The following is a 21169-nucleotide window of genomic DNA, read 5'->3' on the forward strand; positions in this document are numbered from 1 at the left end:
CCCTCAGGAGACTGAAAGGATTTGGCTTGGGTCCCCAGATCCTCAAGAAGCTTGGGTCCCCAGATCCTCGAGAGCGCCCTGACCGGTTGCATCATCACCTGGTATGGAAATTGTTCGGCATCTGACCGTAAGGCAGGACCTATATAATAGGCAGTGTCACAGGAAAGCCCATAAAATTGTCAGAGACTCCAGTCACCCAAGTCATAGATTGTTTTCTCTGCTACCGTACGGGCAAGCGATACCGGAGCGCCGGTAGTCTAGGACCAAGTCTAGGACCAAAAGGCTCCTTATCAGCTTCTACCCCCAAGCCATTAGACTGCTGAACAATTAATCAAATGGCCACTGGTCAATTTACATTGACACCCCCCCATTTGTTTTGTACACTGCTGCTGCTGGCTGTTTATTATCTATGCATAGTCACTTCAACCCTACCTACATGTACAAATGACCTCAACTAACCTGTACCCCTGCACACTAACTCGGGACTGGTACCCCCTGTATATAGCCTCGTTATTGTTACTTTATTGTGTTACTTTTTATAATTTTGTTTATTTGGTAAATATTTTCTTAACTCTTCTTGAACTGCACTGTTGGTTAAGTGCTTGTAAGTAAGCATTTCACGGTAAGGTCTACACTTGTTGTATTCTGCGCATGTGACAAATAAAGTTTGATTTGATTTGAGATGTTTCTTATGCTTGGATAGCTCCACCTATGCCACTGAGTCTGACTTTAATTCCAGTTTGTCTACAAATTAATAATTTACACGTTAGATTCACATCTCCATTTCAACCAAAAATCTAAGTTAAAGAATAGGGTCAAATCAAACTTTAAATGCACTTTAAATACAGTTTGATTTGATTTAATCCTATTCCAGTGGAAATTTCAGCATGTAAATCTTGGTGGGGCAAACTTTTAATTTTATTTAGCAAAGCCAATACACAGTACTACACTAAACAATACATTCATTTCCATATAACGGTGACAAGCGGTGCCCACAAACTGTTAGGGCCTACATAAAGGTGTCCCAACAGCAGTCCCAACACCTTATTACTGCTACCCCTGGCTATCAGAGCCTTTTCTGGCAGCGAAACAGTTAATTCAGCCTAATTTCCTGCCTTTTATAAAAACATATCTGATATGGCTGACTTGCTTAGACAAATGTGGTTTCTTCTAACAATCGAGGTGTACAAACTATGGCATAAGGGGACGACGAGCGTATAAAAGGCAATCCGTAATTTCGATTAAGACATTAATGAGCAACCTAGAACGGATGTAGTCAATATAACTATATAACATTTTTTTTTTAAACGGCCACATAGAAATGGCCTTGTTTTTGAAAGAAAAGCACATTTTTTGTCCATTAAAATAACATCAAATTGATCAGCAATACAGTGTAGACATTGCTAATGTTGTGAATGACTGTTGTAGCTGGAAACAGCTGATTTTTAATGGAATATCCACATAGGCGTACAGGGGCCCATTATCAGCAACCATCACTTCGGTGTTCCAATGGCACGTTGTGTTATCTAATCCAAGTTTATCATTTTAAAAGGTTAATTGATCATTAGAAAACCCTTTTGCAATTATGTTAGCACAGCTGAAAACTGCTATGCTGATTAAAGAGGCAATGAAACTGGCCTTCTTTAGATTAGTTGAGTATCTGGAGCATCAGCATTAGTGGGTTCGTTAACAGGCTCAAAATGGCCAGAAACAAAGACTTTTCTTCTGAAACTCGTCAGTATATTCTTGTTCTGAGAAATGAAGGTTATTCCATGTGAGAAATTGCCAAAAACTGAACATCTCGTACAACGCTGTGTACTACTCCCTTCACAGAACAGCGCAAACTGTTTCTAACCAGAATAGAAAGAGGAGTGGGAGGCCCTGGTGCACAACTGAACAAGAGGACAAGTACATTTGAGTGTCTAGTTTGAGAAACAGATGCCTGACAAGTCCTCACCTGGCAGCTTCATTAAATAGTACCTGCAAAACACCAGTCTCAACTTCAATGAAGAGGCGACTCCAGGATGCTGGCCTTCTAGTGACCCTGAACTTTTGAATGGTAGTATATATATATATATATATATATATATATGTATGTATTTTTTTTTTTAGCTAAACCCTGGGACTCAAAATGAGAATTTCAACAAGCATTTTTCTATGGCTGGCCATGCTTTCAACCTGGCTACCCCTACCCATGTCAACAGCTCTGCACCCCCCACAGCAACTTGCCCTAGCCTCCCCCAATTCTCCTTCACCCAAATCCAGATAGCTGATGTTCTGAAATAGCTGAAAAATCTGGACCCCTACAAGTCAGCTGGGCTAAGACAATCTGCACCCTTTGTTTCTAAAATGATCCACCGCAATTGTTGCAACCCCTATTACTAGCCTGTTCAACCTCTCTATCGTATCGTCTGAGATCCCCTCTTCAAAGGGGGTGACACTCTAGACCTATATCCATTCTACCCTGCCTTTCTAAGGTCTTCGAAAGCCAAGTTAATTAACAAACAGATCACCAACCATTTCGAATCCCACCATACCCACCATACCTGCAATCTGGTTTCCGAGCTGGACATGAGTGCACCTCAGCCACGTTCAAGGTCCTAAGCAATATCGTAACCACCATCGATAAAAGACAATAATGTGCAGCCGTATTCATCGACCTGGCCAAGGCTTTCGACTCTGTCAATCACAGCGTTCTTATCGGCAGACTCAACAGCCTTGGTTTCTCAAATGACTGCCTTGCCTGGTTCACCAACTACTTCTCAGACAGAGTACAGTGTGTCAAATCGGAGGGCCTGTTGTCCGGACCTCTGGCAGTCTCTATGGGGGTGCCACAGGGTTCAATTCTCGGGTCGACTCTTTTCTCTGTATATATCAATGATGTCGCTCTTGCTGCTGGTGATGCTCTGATCCACCTCTACACAGACGACACCATTCTGTATACATCTGGCCCTTCTTTTGACACTGTGTTAACTAACCTCCAGACGAGTTTCAATGCCACACAACTCTCCTTCCATGACCTCTAACTGCTCTTAAATCCAAGTAAAACTAAATGCATGCTCTTCAACCTATCGCTGCCCTAACCTGCCCACCCGTCCAGCATCACTACACTGGACGGTTCTGACTTAGAATATGTGGGCAACTACACATACCTACGTGTCTGGCTAGACTGTAAACTCTCCTTCCAGACTCACATTAAGCATCTCCAATCCAAAATAAATCTAGAATCTGCTTCCTATTTCGCAACAAAGCATCCTTCACTCATGCTGCCAAACATACCCTCGTAAAACTGACTATCCTACCGATCCTTGACTTCGGCGATGTCATTTACAAAATTGCCTCCAACACTCTACTCAGCAAACTGGATGCAGTCTATCACAGTGCCATCCGTTTTGTCACCAAAGCCCCATATTCTACCCACCATTGCGACCTGTATGCTCTCGTTGGCTGGCCCTCGCTTCATATTCGTTGCCAAACCCACTGGCTCCAGGTCATCTATAAGTCTTTGCTAGGTAAAGCCCCGCCTTATCTCAGCTCACTGGTCACCATGGCAGTATCCACCCGTAGCGCACGCTCCATCAGGTATATTTCACTGGTCACCCCCAAAGCCATTTCCTACTTTGGCCGCCTTTCCTTCCAGTTCTCTGCTGCCAATGACTGGAACAAATTGCAAAAATCACTGAAGCTGGAGACACATACCTCCCTCACTAACTTTAAGCATCAGCTGTCAGAGTAGCTTACAGATCATTGCACCTGTACATAGCCCACCTGTACATAGCCCATCTGTAAATAGCCCATCCAACTACCTCATCCCCATATTGTTATTTATTTATTTTTTGCTCCTTTGCACCCCAGTATCTCTACTTGCACATTCATCTTCTGTACATCCATCACTCCAGTGTTTAATTGCTAAATTGTCATTATTTCGCCACTACGGCCTATTTATTGCCTTACCTCCCTAATCTTACCTCATTTGCACACACTGTATATAGATTTTTCTATTGTGTTATTGGCTGTTTGTGTCACACTGCTTTGCTTCATCTTGGCCAGGTTGCAGTTGTAAATGAGAACTTGTTCTCAACTGACCTACCTGGTTAAATAAAGGTATAATAAAAATACATTAATGACGGGTTGCCACCTCTCCTGCCCTGAATGACTGGTCTCCACTGTCCTATTCTTTAACTTAGATTTTTGGTTGAGCTTGTAGAACTTGTAGAACTTGAACTTGTAGATTCCATTTGAAATTAACCAACGTTTTTAGTTGAATCCTGGGCTGAATTTGAACAATAGCTGTTGATGACTTTCCAAATGCTATATAGGCTTAAAAAGCTTAATTGATGATATACAGTAGTATTGATGGTTACATCTAATTTGCTCTGTTAAGTAGAAGGTCCGTCCAGGCCTATAGTTTTTTTTCTTATTGTGGATATTACTTAGAAGATATTATGTCGTTTTAAGGTTTGTCTATGTTGAAAATTGGTTTCCATGATGACATAATCCTATGGTAGAAATGTTACACTCGAAACAACAGTTGACTACTTTTTCAAATCCAATGTATTGTCGATGTAGATTCCACATCACAATACATTAACAACGTTGATTTAACCAGTTGGTGCCCAGTGGGAGGCTAGTGTCGAGTTAGTGGTTCTATAGAAACCCTTACAGTTCATGTTGATGGTGTGTTCTCTGAGGCAATGACTGTCACCTAGTGGTACCAATGACACACCTCATGTTACGCAGAAAACGTTTTGAAATGCATTTCAGAGAAAGAGGTCTAGAGTATGTGTATCTACCTGTATTTTACTATAACATAATGCTCACAGATTGGATTCCTAATGTGTTCCTTAAATTTCAAAGGCGATTTCAGCCCCTCTTCTACCCACCCCTTATAAATTATGCTTCTTGCTACACATTTAGAACTTACAAGGACCTGCAAATGGTCTGGATAATGGATTTATGTAATGCATAGTTCATGCGTATTTTTGGAAAGTGACCATTTTGAGAACATGTCAGCGTATATCATTGAACGCTGAAAGATGTATTGCCATGGAAACGGAAATATGATTTTTCTATCTCATGATAATTCTCATTGGGATGGATGTTGAAAATTGCCATACTGAAAGACGTGGGAGGGGGTTGCGTTGCGCAAGCGTGCGGGAGCTTGCGCTCGCAGCGCATTTAGAGGCTGGTGATCATTTTGAAAGATAAGCGTGCGCCTATCAAATCAGTATTATCGCATCCAATGTTTCTCTCTCCAGAAACAATTACATGTCTGATTGATAAGCGGATAAAGGAATGCAAAAATGTGTTAGTACACCAATCGTTCCGGAAAGTTACCAATATCGAATTTGGCTGAACGAGAGGAGATGCTTAAAGTTGTTGGAGACGAGTATTCCATTATCTAACGAAGATCAACTGGGTTTAGGCTAAATATGCATTCTATAGTGTACGTAACTCACGTTAATAGTTTTTTAGAAAGTCGGTGGATCCAATGATTTGCTTATGTTGAAACTTGCCTGGAGCGAGGCTAACTATCACTTTTCACTCGCCTGGACAGATGGGATGATTCATATGCTATAGATTGAGTTATTTTACAATCCGTGTAACCGAATCGTTATACATTGTGGAATTTGTATTAAGACGCCTCACGAATTTTACCTTTTGTTGTTTACTTCAGCATGTAACTTTTTCAGGGATAATTTTGGTGCTCCAAAAGGTCGTCTCAGGCTGTCAATGGATTGAAAGTGGATCTTTTACTATTTCAATCCATTCGATTTTTCATGCTTTGATATACAAGAAAACAACATTTCTACAAGGCTTTATCATCGTTTTTTCTTCCATAGAATGGCTCGGTTTGGAGAAGAGGTTCAGATGGCGATGGATTCTCGAGACTCCGGGGACCCGGAGCACGTGGAGGACGGCGGGGACACGGCTTCAGGTACAGGGTCAGGGACAGGGTCAGGGACGCTGAAACAAACCAAAGCAGCGAGGGCGCGCACCATGGCTCTTTACAACCCTATACCCCACCGGCAGAACTGCCTCACCGTCAACAGGTCACTCTTTATATTCGCCGAGGACAATTTCATTCGGAAAACTGCCAAGAGGATCATAGAATGGCCATATCCTTCCTTATACTTTAAAGACTCACTATAAATCTTACCTCGTGAATAGCACAGCACTTTAGAGTAGTTTTATGTTGTCTAAAAGTTGGCGCTACATTGACTTTAGTGCAGTTCAGCACCATGGAAAGCGCCATTCTTATCAAGTGCGCTATTCTACAGATGTTTCACTATTGGAATTTAGTGAATTTAGTTGCAGGCTATGTTATGTAATGGCTGTCCTCAGTCATCACTATAGTTCTTTAGATTTGATTGGACTGTTACCTGCAATATTTTATTTGATGAGGCACGGCACATTTGTCTATAAATCCAATGTTACTGTCTGTCTGTCAATCTATCATTTTCCATTTTTCATGACTACTTTAAATAGCTGGTCTACCATCTGTACCTTTATCCATCTCCCTCAAACCCATAGTTGTACCTATTGTGCAATAAAATGCTGTGTGAATGTGAGCTGGTTGTGCTCACTGAAGTTAACAGGCCTAGGTTGTAAGCATATCTCTGCTGCCTTGGTGCATGATGGAACATAAACAAGAGTAAGACTCGGGACAAATGCGTTATTCTTTTCACTTTTGTGTTTTGCGACCCTGTCGGTCATTGCAGATACTTTTGCTGTATGAAACTGGCTCAAATTAAGATCCTACGTCTGTACTAACACGTTCTGGTGCTTTACATTCTAGCCATACAGATATTGCTTTGATTCCATAATGCAATACACTGCTCTTTTGAGAATCATCACACTCATACATTGTGTCACTCTCCTGCTTGCTGTGATCAAACCGCCATCCTAGTTGTTGTGTGGGTGTGGGACCTGAGTGGTCAAGGCAAGTTGAATGTAAAGGGTTGGAGGTGTAAGGGCGAGACTGTGAGTGTTCCGGACCAGATAGTATTTTATTTTCTGCACTTGATTGAGCTTTTGTGAAGCAATGGACCTAATAGAATCATCGCCAAAGTGCACATGTTCTACACATGGCACTTCCAGGCAGGTTCAATCAAACGCTTAGAATATTTGAAAGAAAACAATACTTTGTGAGCCCAGGTCTGGTAGTTGGTGGCTAGTATTCATTCAAGTGACTGTGAGAATGACTAATGGGAGTCATGAATCTGCAGAGTATTCTTTTGTTGAGGAGTATTATTTTGTTCTCTGGATTGGCTATTTTTAAATAGTTTGAGTCGTGCTGACATGATGTGGACTCATTCACAGTAGCTCCCAGAGGCTCCCCGCCACATCCTACCTCAGTGAGTTAGTGACACCATTTTCACTCAAGGCTAGAAATGAATAATGACGGAGCGAGTGTTCCATGTGGCACCTCTTACCACAGCCAAGACAAACACAGTCTCTCATACACACACACACACACACACACACACACACACACACACACACACACACACACACACACACACACACACACACACACACACACACACACACACACACACACACACACACACACACACACACACACACGGGCACACACACACAGGCACACACACACGGGCACACACACACACACACAAGGGCACATACACACAGCGATGCAGCAGCAAGTCTGTGGGTATCACATTTCACATCCAACAGGTCCCTCAAAGAGTTGTCTTGTGGGAAGAGGCTGTCAGGGCCAAAGTGACTTTTGAGCACACTCAGATAACCGTTACTGCAATGTTGTCATGGATACCGTATTATCTCTGACTGCTTTGTTTCAATGCCATTCTCTATATCAACCATTCCATCGTCCATCCATCCAGTTTTCATTTTACTGGAACTACCAACACCCACAGCCATAGAAGTGTAACAGATTCCATTGTAATGATAAGCCCCCTCCCCACAACACCAATATAATAAGCACTATCACTATCATCTGTTTGTAAATGGATTGTTGTGTACTGTATATGATAGTCTAAAAAAAAGCCCTTTCCTTAACCTTATGGCCCTTACACCGTTTGAGTGGGTGATCCTGGCAACCATCACGGCCAACTGCATCGTTCTGGCCCTGGAGCAACATCTTCCTGGGGAGGACAAGACTCCCATGGCCAAAAGACTGGTGAGACTACAGGCCCTGTTTGGTTTCTATTAGACTTTTAGTCTGCATCTCAAATGGCCCACTATTCACTCTAGTGTTTTAACTTACATTAAATGGGTTACAGAGTTAAATGGGACCACAGTTCATTTCATTAAGAATTACCTACAGATGTTATTTGCAAGAGAGTCATTGTATTACATTGCAATTCATGTGACTGAGAACTACTCCAATTTTTTTATTTTGTAGGCCTATTGGTTAAAAAACTTACAGTTTACCTACCTTTCTTTTACTGTTTTGTACAGTCTAAAGTGGCCAGCAACCCCCCTCACCCTCAGAACAGCCTCAATTAGTGTGCTCTACAAGGTGTCGAAAGTGTTCCACAGGGATGCTGGCCCAATCCTTTCCATAGTTGTGTCAAGTTGGCTGGATGTCCTTTGGGTGGTGGACCATACTTGATACACAGGGGAAACTGTTGAACATGAAAGACACAGCGGTGTGCAGTTATTGACACAAACCGGTGCACCTGACACCTGCTACCATACCCAGTTCAAAGGCACTTGAATATTTAGTTTTGCACATTCACCCTTTGAATGGCACACATACACCATCCATGTCTCAAGGCTTGAAAAGCCTTCTTTAACCTGTCACCTCCCCTTCATCTACACTGGTTGAAGTGGATTTAACAAGTGACATCAGTAAGAGATCATAGCTTTCACCTGGTCAGCTATGTCATGGAAAGAGCAGGTGTTCATAATGTTTTGTACACTCAGTGTATAATAGTGCACTACTTTTGATCATGGTCCATATGGCACTATATACAGATTTAGTCGCTGAGATTTTTCCAGAGGAAATGAAAGTGGTAGTGTGTTTATAAAAAGGCTTCTAATGTTTTTAATTTCCATTTTGAAATTTCAGACATGATTTGCCCTAACGAAAAATGTATCAACCCCAAAAACGATTTAAATGTCCTGTTGCTGGAGGATTATTTTCCCGACGGCTCAAATTAAGATCCTACACTTGTAAGGTAAATAGGGTTCCTTCTTGGCTCCCGTCCCTCCGATATCCTAACGTATCCATGTTGCCTCTTCCTCTACAGGAGTGTACTGAGCCTTACTTCATCGGGATCTTCTGCTTTGAGTTTGGCATCAAGCTGGTGGCCCTGGGCTTTGTGTTCCATAAAGGCTCCTACCTGAGGAATGGATGGAATATCATGGACTTCATCGTGGTGGTCAGCGGGTGAGTTTACAACTAGTGAAATATGGATTGCTTTGCGTATGTGTGTGAAATTTGGACGATTTAAATGTCCTGTTGCTGGAGGATTAAAGAAAAGAAGCTCCTGCACGAATATGACTTGTTCATCTTGTGCCAAGGTTTTGGGTTTAAGGCCTAAATTTACTTTGAGTTCAATGGGTAGGTGGCAGCATGGGCCGCTTTCCTCTCTTTTCCGTGACCTCCAAAGTTATGGCTGTCTGGATGTCCACAGTGGTTTGTTTTTGTGGACTGTATTGCCAACATATCCATATGGATCTAGTCTATGGCAGTTAGGTTGTGACTATTACAGTAATGACTATACATTGTGTGCGTTTGGGCTTCAGTCTGTGTTTGTACTTAGACGCACTGTATATGAGGATGGATCCATATTTCCAAACCTTGGACATATGAAACGTAGTCTGACAAACATACCGTAAGTCATAAATTGGTGAAGAAACCTTATTCAATTGCCTTGATACAGTGTAGCTATGGATACCTGCTCATGTCATGACTTGTGTTGGTTAGATAGATAGCTGTTCATCATTACGAAATGAAAATGTGTAACGACTAACATGTGTGTTTATGCATAACTAGGGGAAGTGTGTGCTCCCCTTGCACAGTGCGGCCAGCAGATAGGTGGGTGGATAAGTGGATTGGCGGTCGTGTCGAAAACCTGTTTCGCCCCCAGGACCTGTAAATGTATTCCTGAAGAAGATTTTATGCTAGAAAAGTAGAGAGAGGTGGGATAGAGAGAGAGAGAAAGAGAGGCAGACAGAGCGAGAGAGACACAGAGACCGTTCTTTTGTTTCCCCAAGGAATGGGTTAATTTATGCTTTATGTTTACTTATTCATAATGCTTTAAGTCAATATTATTGGCATCCGTATTCGTTCAGTTCTGTTGTATGGAGGGAGAAGCAGCATACAGCATACCATATTCAGGGAATATAGCTGTTGGCATATTGACATCAAAGCTCACCCCATCGCCCACATCTATCTCTTTCTCTCTCCACTTTCTCTTACTGAATGTACTTACATAAAAGCCCAGCTAACAACAAACGTTCCCACAACTTAACAGAACGTTCCCTTAAGAGTTTCATTAAGTCATTAACTAACGGTGTCATAGGAATGTTCCCGTGATTTGCAAGGAATGTTTCCAAGAGAGTGTTCCCTTAATATCAAATAGAATTGATCAAGAACGTGGTTACCGTGTTCTCAGAACTTAAGATATGACTGTTCTAGAAAAGTTAAATGAGAGCCTTGCAATAACATTAACCTCTACAGGATCGGTGGGTCCCCCCGCGGGATGATTGAGCTAACGTAGGCAAATGCGATTGGCATGAGGTTGTAAGTAACAAGAACATTTCCCAGGACATAGACATATCTGATATTGTCAGAAAGCTTAAATTCTTGTTAATCTAACTGCACTGTCCAATTTACAGTAGCTATTACATTGAACTAATACCATGCTATTGTTTGAGGAGAGTTTACAGTTATGAACTTTGAAAGTTATTAATAAACCAATTAGGCACATTGGGCAGTCTTGATACAAAATATTGATCAGAAATGCAATGGTTCATTGGATCAGTCTAAAACATTGCGCATCCGCTGCTGCCATCTAGTGGCCAAAATCTAAATCGCACCTGGGCTGGAATAATACATTATGTATGGCCTTTCTCGTGCATTTAAAAAATGATGGTACAAAAAAATACAAAAAAAGATTTTACCCGATCTAATATGTTATATTCTCCAACATTCATTTCACATTTCCACAAACTTTAAAGTGTTTCCATTCAAATGGTATCAATAATATGCATATTCTTGCTTCAGATCCTGAGCTACAGGCAGTTAGATTTGGGTATGTCATTTTAGGCGAAAATTGAAAAAAAGGGGCGGATCCTTAAGAGGTTTAATGCGTCCAATTTTCTGTGGGTTAGGAGAATATTCCATCAACATCCCACCAACATACATAGAACATCGTTGCTATGTTTTCAAAACATAAGATAATGTTCTAGACACGTTTCATGAGAACGTGGCAAAAATGTTAATGTGTCCAGTTTTCTGTGGGTTAGGAGAATATTCCATCAAACATACACAGAAAATGCACAATCATTGTTTTTAACATACATTGAGTGTGCAAAACATTAGGAACACCTCCTAATATTGAGTTGCACCCTCTTTTACCCTCAAAACAGCCTCAATTTGTTGGGATATGAACTCTACAAGGTGTCGAAAGCGTTCCACAGGGATGCTGGTCCATGTTGACTCCAATGATTCCCACAGTTGTGTCAAGTTGGCTGGATGTCCTTTGGTTAGTGGACCATTCTTGACACACACAGGAAACTGTTGAGCATGAAAAACCCAACAGCGTTGCAGTTCTTGACACACTGAAACCAGTGCTGCCTGGCACCTACTACTATACCCCATTCAAAAGCACTTAAATATTTGTGCCTGCTCATTCACCCTCTGAATGGCACACATACACAATCCATGTCTCAATTGTCTCAAGGCTTAAAAATCTTTTGGATTTCACGCATTTCTGGAACTTTGGCCAAAATTCAAGAAATGTGTGAAAGAGGCAGCCAAAGTTCCACAAATGTGTGAAAGAGAAGAACTGTATACACATTATGTCCATATAAACAAGTCTGATGAATACAATCTAGAACGGCAATAATGACATGATCAAATATTGCTAAGAATGTGAGGGTAGGGTGATTCCCCCAGCAGGTCTGGAACCCAGGCCGTCAGCACCAATGATGAACACCCTAACCACTGTCCCAACAAGAGAGATCTCTAGGGCATGTGCTTATTGGGCTTGTATAGTTTAAGGTTAATATGCCCCAACCAACATTAGACATCTATACAGAAAGCCCTTAAATTGTTCAAGTAAGTAAAAATCAATGAGAGAATAGTCAATTTAACTGATAACTGACAGACATGGTGGAGTAGCAGGAAGATCATTTACAAACCCTAAACCTCAACTAAATATTGTAATGAATAATGTGGTAATTGAGCAAGTTGAGGAGACTAAACTGCTTGGAGTAACTCTAGATCGTAAACCATCAAGGTTTAACCTTATTGTTAAAACAGTAGCTAGGATTGGGAGAAGTCTGTCCATAATAAAGTGCTGCTATGCAGTCTTAACAGCACTATCAACAAGGCAGGTCCTACAGGCCCTAGTTTTGTCGCACCTGGACTACTGTTCTGTCGTGTGGTCTGGTGCCACCAAAAGGGACTTAGGAAAATTGCAATTGGCTCAGAACAGGGCAGCACGGCTGGCTCTTGGATGTACACAGAGAGCTAATGTTAATAATATACATGTCAATCTCTCCTAGCCCCAAGATTGACCTCATCACTACTTTTATTAATGAGAGGTATTGGAATGTTGAATGCACCCAGCTGTCTGACTAAACTACTGGCACACAGCTCGGACACCCATGCATACCCCACAAGACATGCCACAAGAGGTCTCTTCACAGTCCCCAAATCCAGAACAGACAATGGGAGGCGCACAGTACCACATATAGCCATGACTACATGGAACTCTACTCCACATCAAGTAACTCATGCAAGCAGTAAAATTAGATTTAAACAAACAGATAAAAATACACCTTATGAAGCAACACAAACATAGGCACAGGCACATGATAACATTCGCACAATACACACACGTACACATGGATTTTGTGTTGTAGACATGTGGTAGTAGAGTAGGGGTCTGAGGGCACATACTTAATATGTTGTGAAATCTGTTGTGAATGTATTGTAATATTTTCTTAAATGTATAACTGCCTTAATTTTGCCTGACCCCAGGAAGAGTAGCTGCTGCCTTGGCATCCATAATAAATACAATACAAATGCCATGAACCAGGAAGTTGTTAGTTCAAATCCCAGGTGAAGAAATGCTGAATAATAATTACTGTAAATGAACATGCACAATGAAATAGTGTGTGTAAAATATGTAAGTTAAAAACACTGTATATTAAAAGCAGTGTGTGTGAGTAGGGCTGTAGTGTTCATTAATTTTAGTCAGCCAGTGATTGTCAAGCAAATAACTGCCGGTCTCACGGTAATTGACTTTTAAATAACATAAACACATTTAGAATCTCCTGGCTTCCACGCCTAGGTTACCATCCACTGATGCAGACCTTTGGAACATCTACATTTTAAAACATCTAATAAATGTATTTAATATAGCCTCACAAGTGAGAATATATCATTCACAAGAGAGAGGCTAATGTTGCCACCCATCAGACTATTCTTGATTTTATCTTGTCTTTACATATGCTAAATAATATATGTGTGAAATTAGTTTTAATTTAGAATGGAACATTTTCATTCACCTCAGAGCAAGGGAAAAAAATGTCATCTATGCACTTAAATAGGAAGTGGAGGACGCTTTTCCCCGTGGTTCATTTTCATGCCAGCCAGGTAGGCTATTCTCCTGTTGTAAAGAGAAGCAATGTGTTTAATATTAGGGAAGTTGAGAAATAAATATAGTAGGCCTAGCCTATACAAAGCTGATGGAATTCTCCTCTTTTTAATAGAGGCCATCACTCTGTTTTATAACGCAATTGCATAGCCTATAGAAATGTTGAGCAACATGAGCTCATGGGCTCTCATGAATTGTTTGATTAGATTTTATGATACCATTTGCATTGATGTCAGAATGATTAGAGGGACAATAGAGTGCTGAGTACCAGGCAGTTAGCACGTTTGGTAGGCTACTAATGACCACCAGCAGCATCAGAGCTTGGAGAAGCCTAATTTCTGTAACTAAACAGTCACGTGGAATATGACTGCCATCAGGACTCGTGACCGCCTGTGAGGCGGTAATACGGTTACCATAACAGCCCTACTGTATGTGTGTGTATCACTGACCGTGCCAACAGACAAAAAGTGCTTAGACTGAATCAGTGGTTCACCAATCAGGGCCCTGATGGGCTTGTTGTGAGAACATTTCTTTGGAAACATTCTTGCAACGTCCCCATGAAATTTGTCTAGAACATGAATATCTTTTTACATTCTGTCACGTTCTGACCGTAGTTCTGTTATTTTATTCTTTGTTTTAGTATGGTCAGGGCGTGAGTTGGGGTGGGCAGTCTGTTTGTTTTTCTATATGGGTTTTTGTGTTCAGCCTAGTATGGTTCTCAATCAGAGGCAGGTGTCGTTAGTTGTCTCTGATTGGGAATCATCTTTAGGTAGCCTGGGTTTCACTTTTGGTTTGTGGGTGTTTGTTTCCGTGTGAGTGTTTGGGCCACACGGTACTGTTTCGGTTTTGTAAATTCACGTTGTCATTTATTGTTTAGTGTTCTGAGTTTTAAATAAACATCATCATGAACACTTACCACGCTGCGCTTTGGTCCTCCTCTCTTTCTCCCGAAGACGTCCGTTACACATTCAGAGAAGATGGCAACCATGTCCTGTGTATGTTTGATGTGACTTTGATGGAATATTCGCATAATCCTCAGAAAACTGGACACAGGACTGTTCTTGCAATGTTCTCATGAAATGTGTTTAGAACATTAGTATCTAATATTGCGAGAACATGGCAACCAACAGGTCAATCTCAACAGCTGTTCTTTCACCATTTAGTGTAGATTAGTATAGATGCCCATCGCTGGAAGAATCTAAAACAGAGGCTCTACTTAGATTCACAATATATCTTATTCATTTTGGGCCCAGATTCAGGCTTAGAAAATGTACGCCTTTCCTACACACTTCTCAGTAGTTGATGTTCGGACTTACCTTATGAAGTTGCATAATGGGCGTGGGTCCCTTGTGCGCTGAATAAAGGTAATGCAACTGCTGATAACCCTCCCGCTTCCTGGCCAAGAGAATTTCTCATGGAGTTTTCATTCATTGGATTTTCAGTACATTTATCTAAAGCCCTACCTTGGTGCAACTTTAATCCGAATTTTCTCGACAGACTCACAAGAACAGTGGTCACCAAACTTCAAGAGTCAAGATTAATTTCTGAGTCAAAATACATGCCGAGATCTACCGCTCAATTTTTTTATAAACATTATTTTAAAAAATGAAAGCCTATGCAACATTAACCAATTAACAGTTCTATAGCAGTTACAGTGCCTTGCAAAAGTATTCGGCCCCCTTGAACTTTGCGACCTTTTGCCACATTTCAGGCTTCAAACATAAAGAAATAAAACTGTATTTTTTTGTGAAGAATCAACAACAAGTGGGACACAATCATGAAGTGGAACGACATTTATTGGATATTTCAAACTTTTTTAACAAATCAAAAACTGAAAAATTGGGCGTGCAAAATTATTCAGCCCCCTTAAGTTAATACTTTGTAGCGCCACCTTTTGCTGCGATTACAGCTGTAAGTCGCTTGGGGTATGTCTCTATCAGTTTTGCACATCGAGAGACTGACATTTTTTCCCATTCCTCCTTGCAAAACAGCTCGAGCTCAGTGAGGTTGGATGGAGAGCATTTGTGAACAGCAGTTTTCAGTTCTTTCCACAGATTCTCGATTGGATTCAGGTCTGTACTTTGACTTGGCCATTCTAACACCTGGATATGTTTATTTTTGAACCATTCCATTGTAGATTTTGCTTTATGTTTTGGATCATTGTCTTGTTGGAAGACAAATCTCCGTCCCAGTCTCAGGTCTTTTGCAGACTCCATCAGGTTTTCTTCCAGAATGGTCCTGTATTTGGCTCCATCCATCTTCCCATCAATTTTAACCATCTTCCCTGTCCCTGCTGAAGAAAAGCAGGCCCAAACCATGATGCTGCCACCACCATGTTTGACAGTGGGGATGGTGTGTTCAGCTGTGTTGCTTTTACGCCAAACATAACGTTTTGCATTGTTGCCAAAAAGTTCAATTTTGGTTTCATCTGACCAGAGCACCTTCTTCCACATGTTTGGTGTGTCTCCCAGGTGGCTTGTGGCAAACTTTAACCGACACTTTTTATGGATATCTTTAAGAAACGGCTTTCTTCTTGCCACTCTTCCATAAAGGCCAGATTTGTGCAATATACGACTGATTGTTGTCCTATGGACAGAGTCTCCCACCTCAGCTGTAGATCTCTGCAGTTCATCCAGAGTGATCATGGGCCTCTTGGCTGCATCTCTGATCAGTCTTCTCCTTGTATGAGCTGAAAGTTTAGAGGGACGGCCAAGTCTTGGTAGATTTGCAGTGGTCTGATACTCCTTCCATTTCAATATTATCGCTTGCACAGTGCTCCTTGGGATGTTTAAAGCTTGGGAAATCTTTTTGTATCCAAATCCGGCTTTAAACTTGTTCACAACAGTATCTTGGACCTGCCTGGTGTGTTCCTTGTTCTTCATGATGCTCTCTGCGCTTTTAACGGACCTCTGAGACTATCACAGTGCAGGTGCATTTATACGGAGACTTGATTACACACAGGTGGATTGTATTTATCATCATTAGTCATTTAGGTCAACATTGGATCATTCAGAGATCCTCACTGAACTTCTGGAGAGAGTTTGCTGCACTGAAAGTAAAGGGGCTGAATAATTTTGCACGCCCAATTTTTCAGTTTTTGATTTGTTAAAAAAGTTTGAAATATCCAATAAATGTCGTTCCAATACGTTTGTGCCGTAGGCTATAGGCCCAAAACATTATCACTGCATATTGGCTACGCTTGAATTGCCCTACCAATGTTGTTCTTCTCAGACAACTTTGAAATTCTATTGAAATTTTTTAGATACAGTATATGATCACACTAGTACTAGATAATTTGTTGTATTACTTGTGAGGCACAGCTGAGTGAGCATACTATTTTTTAGTGGACTGATGGCCTGCATTTTATGGTCATTCTGAGGGGAGGGAGGGAGGGAGCAGCTGTGAGGCTGCCGCTCACTCGACTCACCGTCCCTCCGCTCTCCCTCCCTTCACTGAGAAAAGGGGACAGTCCTCCAGCTGACAGCAAAACTCAAGTTGCACTGCATCATTTCTGCCTCATGCACCAATTCATGTTGTTACTCTTATTACCAGAGAAAGTGAAATATTCCTCAATATAAAAAAATACACAAGCTGCTAATAATAACAACACAAGCTTATTGAAACACTTTGCAGTACTCATTCATTGCAGCTGCAATACTGGTGGTAGCATGAATGGACGTAGGGAGAACAGAACACACATTTTATGGCTTATAAAAATGTTGAACATAGTGTTGACAGTGCTGAATAACAACTTGAATAACTTACCCATAAAACCAGCAGCTCTCTGCTGTATTCGTTGTGTCCATTTCTAGTCATGGTTTTAAAAGTTTAGAAATCTCACAGTATAAACTTTTCTGTGCGTTCGAGGCTTCTTTTTAGTGTATGGCTCGAGGAAACTGTGCAGACAAGGTGATCTGAGTTATCTATTTGGGCAGCGGTCGGCCTATAGGTGCACTTAATTTGCTGTCTAGGCCTGCCGGGGAGGCAGAGTTCTACCTACATACACATGAAATTGTTCAAAATGGGAAGATTTTGCCTTCCCGGTGCGAGGGCTGCTGAATCAAGTGCCTCTACAGTACCACCAAAAGTGCGAAGCTAATAAAAAAAATTGGAACACAAGGTTTTATTTTTTTATTTTTTACAGAAATGCGATTGACCGGATGGATGGTGACCACTGGGCTAGAATATATGAGAGAACTGTTCAGAATATCAGGGATCAATGGAAGAAAGCCATGTATACACACATATTCACCTCCTTTTCAGCACCAAATGCTAGATTTAAAAACCTCTTAAGGATCAGACCCTTTTTTCTTCTATTTTCGATCTAAAATGACATACCCAAATCTAACTGCCTGTAGCTCAGGCCCTGAAGCAAGGATATGCATTTTCTTGGTTCCATTTGAAAGGAAACACTTTGAAGTTTGTGGAAATGTGAAAGGAATGTAGGAGAATATAACACATTAGAACGTTTTTTTTTTGTACCATCATCTTTGAAATGCAAGAGAATTTCATCATTCCAGTGCAATTTAGTTTTTGGCCACTAGATGGCAGCAGTGTATGTGCAACGTTTTAGACTGATACAATGAACCCTTGCATTTCTGTTCAAAATGTTGTATCAAGACTGCCCAAATGTGCCTAATTTGTTCAAAACTCTCCTCAAACAATAGCATGGTATTCTTTCATTGTAATAGCTACTATAAATTGAACAGTGCAGTTAGATTAACAAGAATTTAAGCTTTCTTGTTACTTACAACCTCATGCTAATCGTATTAGCCTGTGTTAGCTCAACTGTCCCGCAGGGGACCACAGATCCTGACAAAGTTTTAAAAATACTCTGATCTTGTATATTATTTAGGGTTAGGTAACTATTTCTGAATAATAAAAAAAATGCCATATTCAATTGTTCAATCCATGAAATATTGGAAGGGGTTGAACAGTAGTGTAGGGGTTGAACAGTAGTCCTATAAATCTACCCAAGTAATCCTCACTAATCATGGAACTGTAATGACAACGGTCCAGTCGCGTGAACCAAATGAATGTGGGTATAAGTGATGGTGGCTACCGACAGTGTCTAAAATTTAACACGATGCAAATTATAAAAAAATACTGTGAAAAGGGCATATCATTAAAACACGCTAGAAATCAAAAATCAACTCGGTAGGTTTGGCGCTATACTGTCACTTACTTATGGCTATAAGGCCGGCATTTCATTAACTTCACTGTGGAAAAGGTGATATGTTGATATGCTTCAGTTTTCTGCCATATGACTGGTATCACATTTGTATGCAGCGATCATAAGGTAAAATAGATCGAAAACAATTGCCATTTATATTTACAATCCATTTATCCAAACAGCTTACTCGTTTACCTAGCTTTTATCAATAGCTCTTATCAATTTCTAAATTACAGTGCATGGAGAATGGTGTTATTTCTATTGTTGAAAAGAAAGTAGAGGTCAGAGGTCAGAATACAACTCTCTCTGGCTGTGTCTACATGTATGTAGACACACCTCCACCACACCTTTATTTCTATGATCTCTACCCCAAAGGAATAGTGGGTGACTAGCATGCTATTCTCATGCTTAAGTTCAAGGTCATAATATGTTTAGAGAGAAAGTGCATAAAAAGGGAATTTTATGTTCCATTTAGTCATGCTTAACTCAGGTTGAAGTCCCCCCCCCCCCCTTTTATCAGAGTCATCAGTGGGGGGGTCACGGCAGGACAGACAGACCACTCCATGTCCGTACAGTCTCTGGATTCAAGTGTTACGAGGACAGACACAGTATGGTCACTGTCTGGAGCGGTTATTGAGACCATAGAGGCGTGGCATTTACAGAGTAAATCCTTTTTTTTCTGAGGCGATAATGATTAGAGGACAGAACATCCATGCTGTTCTTGTTGGAAAGAAAAAGATTGATGATCGACTTGTACCACAGAGCCGGCCCTTTATTGTACAGTAGCTCATCTGCTGGCTGGTCAAAAAAGTGTGTGTGTACTGTATGTGTGTGTGCGTGTGTGTGTATGTACTGTGTGCGTGTGTGTGTGTGTGTGTGTGTGTGTGTGTTTGTGTGCGTGCGCCAGAGAGAGTTGTAAATGCCCAGGTCAGGACCTGGGTGAATCAGAGCTGTATAATTTCAATGCTTCATCCCCTGACAAGAGTCACTATTTCAAATGGAAGATGTGTCATGCCATTTCCTGCTACTCATGGTCAGTATATTGGATGCTACGTACGGTATATTCTTGGGTAGTAGTAATCAACTGATTAGTCAATCAATCAAATAAATATGTGTGTGTGTGTGTGTGTGTGTGTGTGTGTGTGTGTGTGTGTGTGTGTGTGTGTGTGTGTGTGTGTGCGCGCGCCAGAGAGAGTTGTAAATGCCCAGGTCAGGACCTGGGTGAATCAGAGCTGTATAATTTCAATGCTTCATCCCCTGACAAGGATCACTATTTCAAATGGAAGATGTGTCATGCCATTTCCTGCTACTCATGGTCAGTATATTGGATGCTACGTACTGTATATTCTTGGGTAGTAGTAATCAACTGATTAGTCAATCATTCAAATAATTATTTGACAGAATATTTCACTAGAAAAATATTAAATCAGGTGTGTTAGCAATATTGAAGAATTAATCAGTTGAGAAAGTAGGACTGATCTCGTGACCCAGAAAATATTCTAAAAGGTCACTGCAGCTGGGTGGTTTGAAAATCAAACTCTCCTTCTCCTATTACAAATCAATCAATTTGAACAAAATATACAAAATCTGTCACTTATAATGTTTTCCACATCCTTTTGTCCAGCATGGATTCACACACAGACACATCTGGAACCTGTAATACCGATGACCTGCTTTCTACTGCACTTATCTGACACACTTTCTGTTTGGAAGCATATTCCGCCTCTCCCCTCCTCTCCACCCTTTCCCTCCCCTCCGCCAGCTAGGAAGTAAGTCAGACTTAAAAGAAACAGCACACTTGTCACCGCGGCGACCGGATGGGAATTGAAACAAGGCCAGTGGGCCAGTAGCTGGCAGCTTTCATTTCGTCTGAAAATAATGAAATCGCTGGAACCTAATCTACAGGGACTCAGATCTCAATTAAGAATTCCTAATTTTGATGGGGAGAGTGTGTAGAAAAATCCAGCACTAGTCCATCGTACCCCCAAAAAACGATTTGATTTGCTGGGGTGTTGAATGTGGTCAATTACAGTAGCTCCCCTGGCAACAAGTTTGGTACGTCATTTTTGATTAGCATATCCCAGGGGAATTTGATTGCATATGTTGGTATTCCAATTATGCTTTACAACTGTGTCACATCAAACGTTATTTATAGAGCACAATTCTTACATGA

At 41.0% G+C, this 21169-nt stretch overlaps 1 protein-coding gene across 2 annotated transcripts in view; it reads left to right on the forward strand.

Moving 5' to 3' along the window:
- LOC110508606 (voltage-dependent R-type calcium channel subunit alpha-1E) overlaps positions 1-21169 on the forward strand; it is a 94339-nt gene that overhangs the window by 5371 nt on the left and 67799 nt on the right. For both annotated transcript variants that reach the window (XM_036966537.2, XM_036966538.2), the window contains exons 2-4: positions 5844-6119; positions 8059-8164; positions 9240-9379. In XM_036966537.2, the coding sequence (XP_036822432.2) occupies positions 5844-6119; positions 8059-8164; positions 9240-9379 (522 nt within the window). The remainder of the gene's footprint in view (positions 1-5843; positions 6120-8058; positions 8165-9239; positions 9380-21169) is intronic.

Source organism: Oncorhynchus mykiss, chromosome 28 (assembly GCF_057628025.1).
Source record: "Oncorhynchus mykiss isolate SJ-2025 chromosome 28, ASM5762802v1, whole genome shotgun sequence".
Taxonomy (NCBI): domain Eukaryota; kingdom Metazoa; phylum Chordata; class Actinopteri; order Salmoniformes; family Salmonidae; genus Oncorhynchus; species Oncorhynchus mykiss.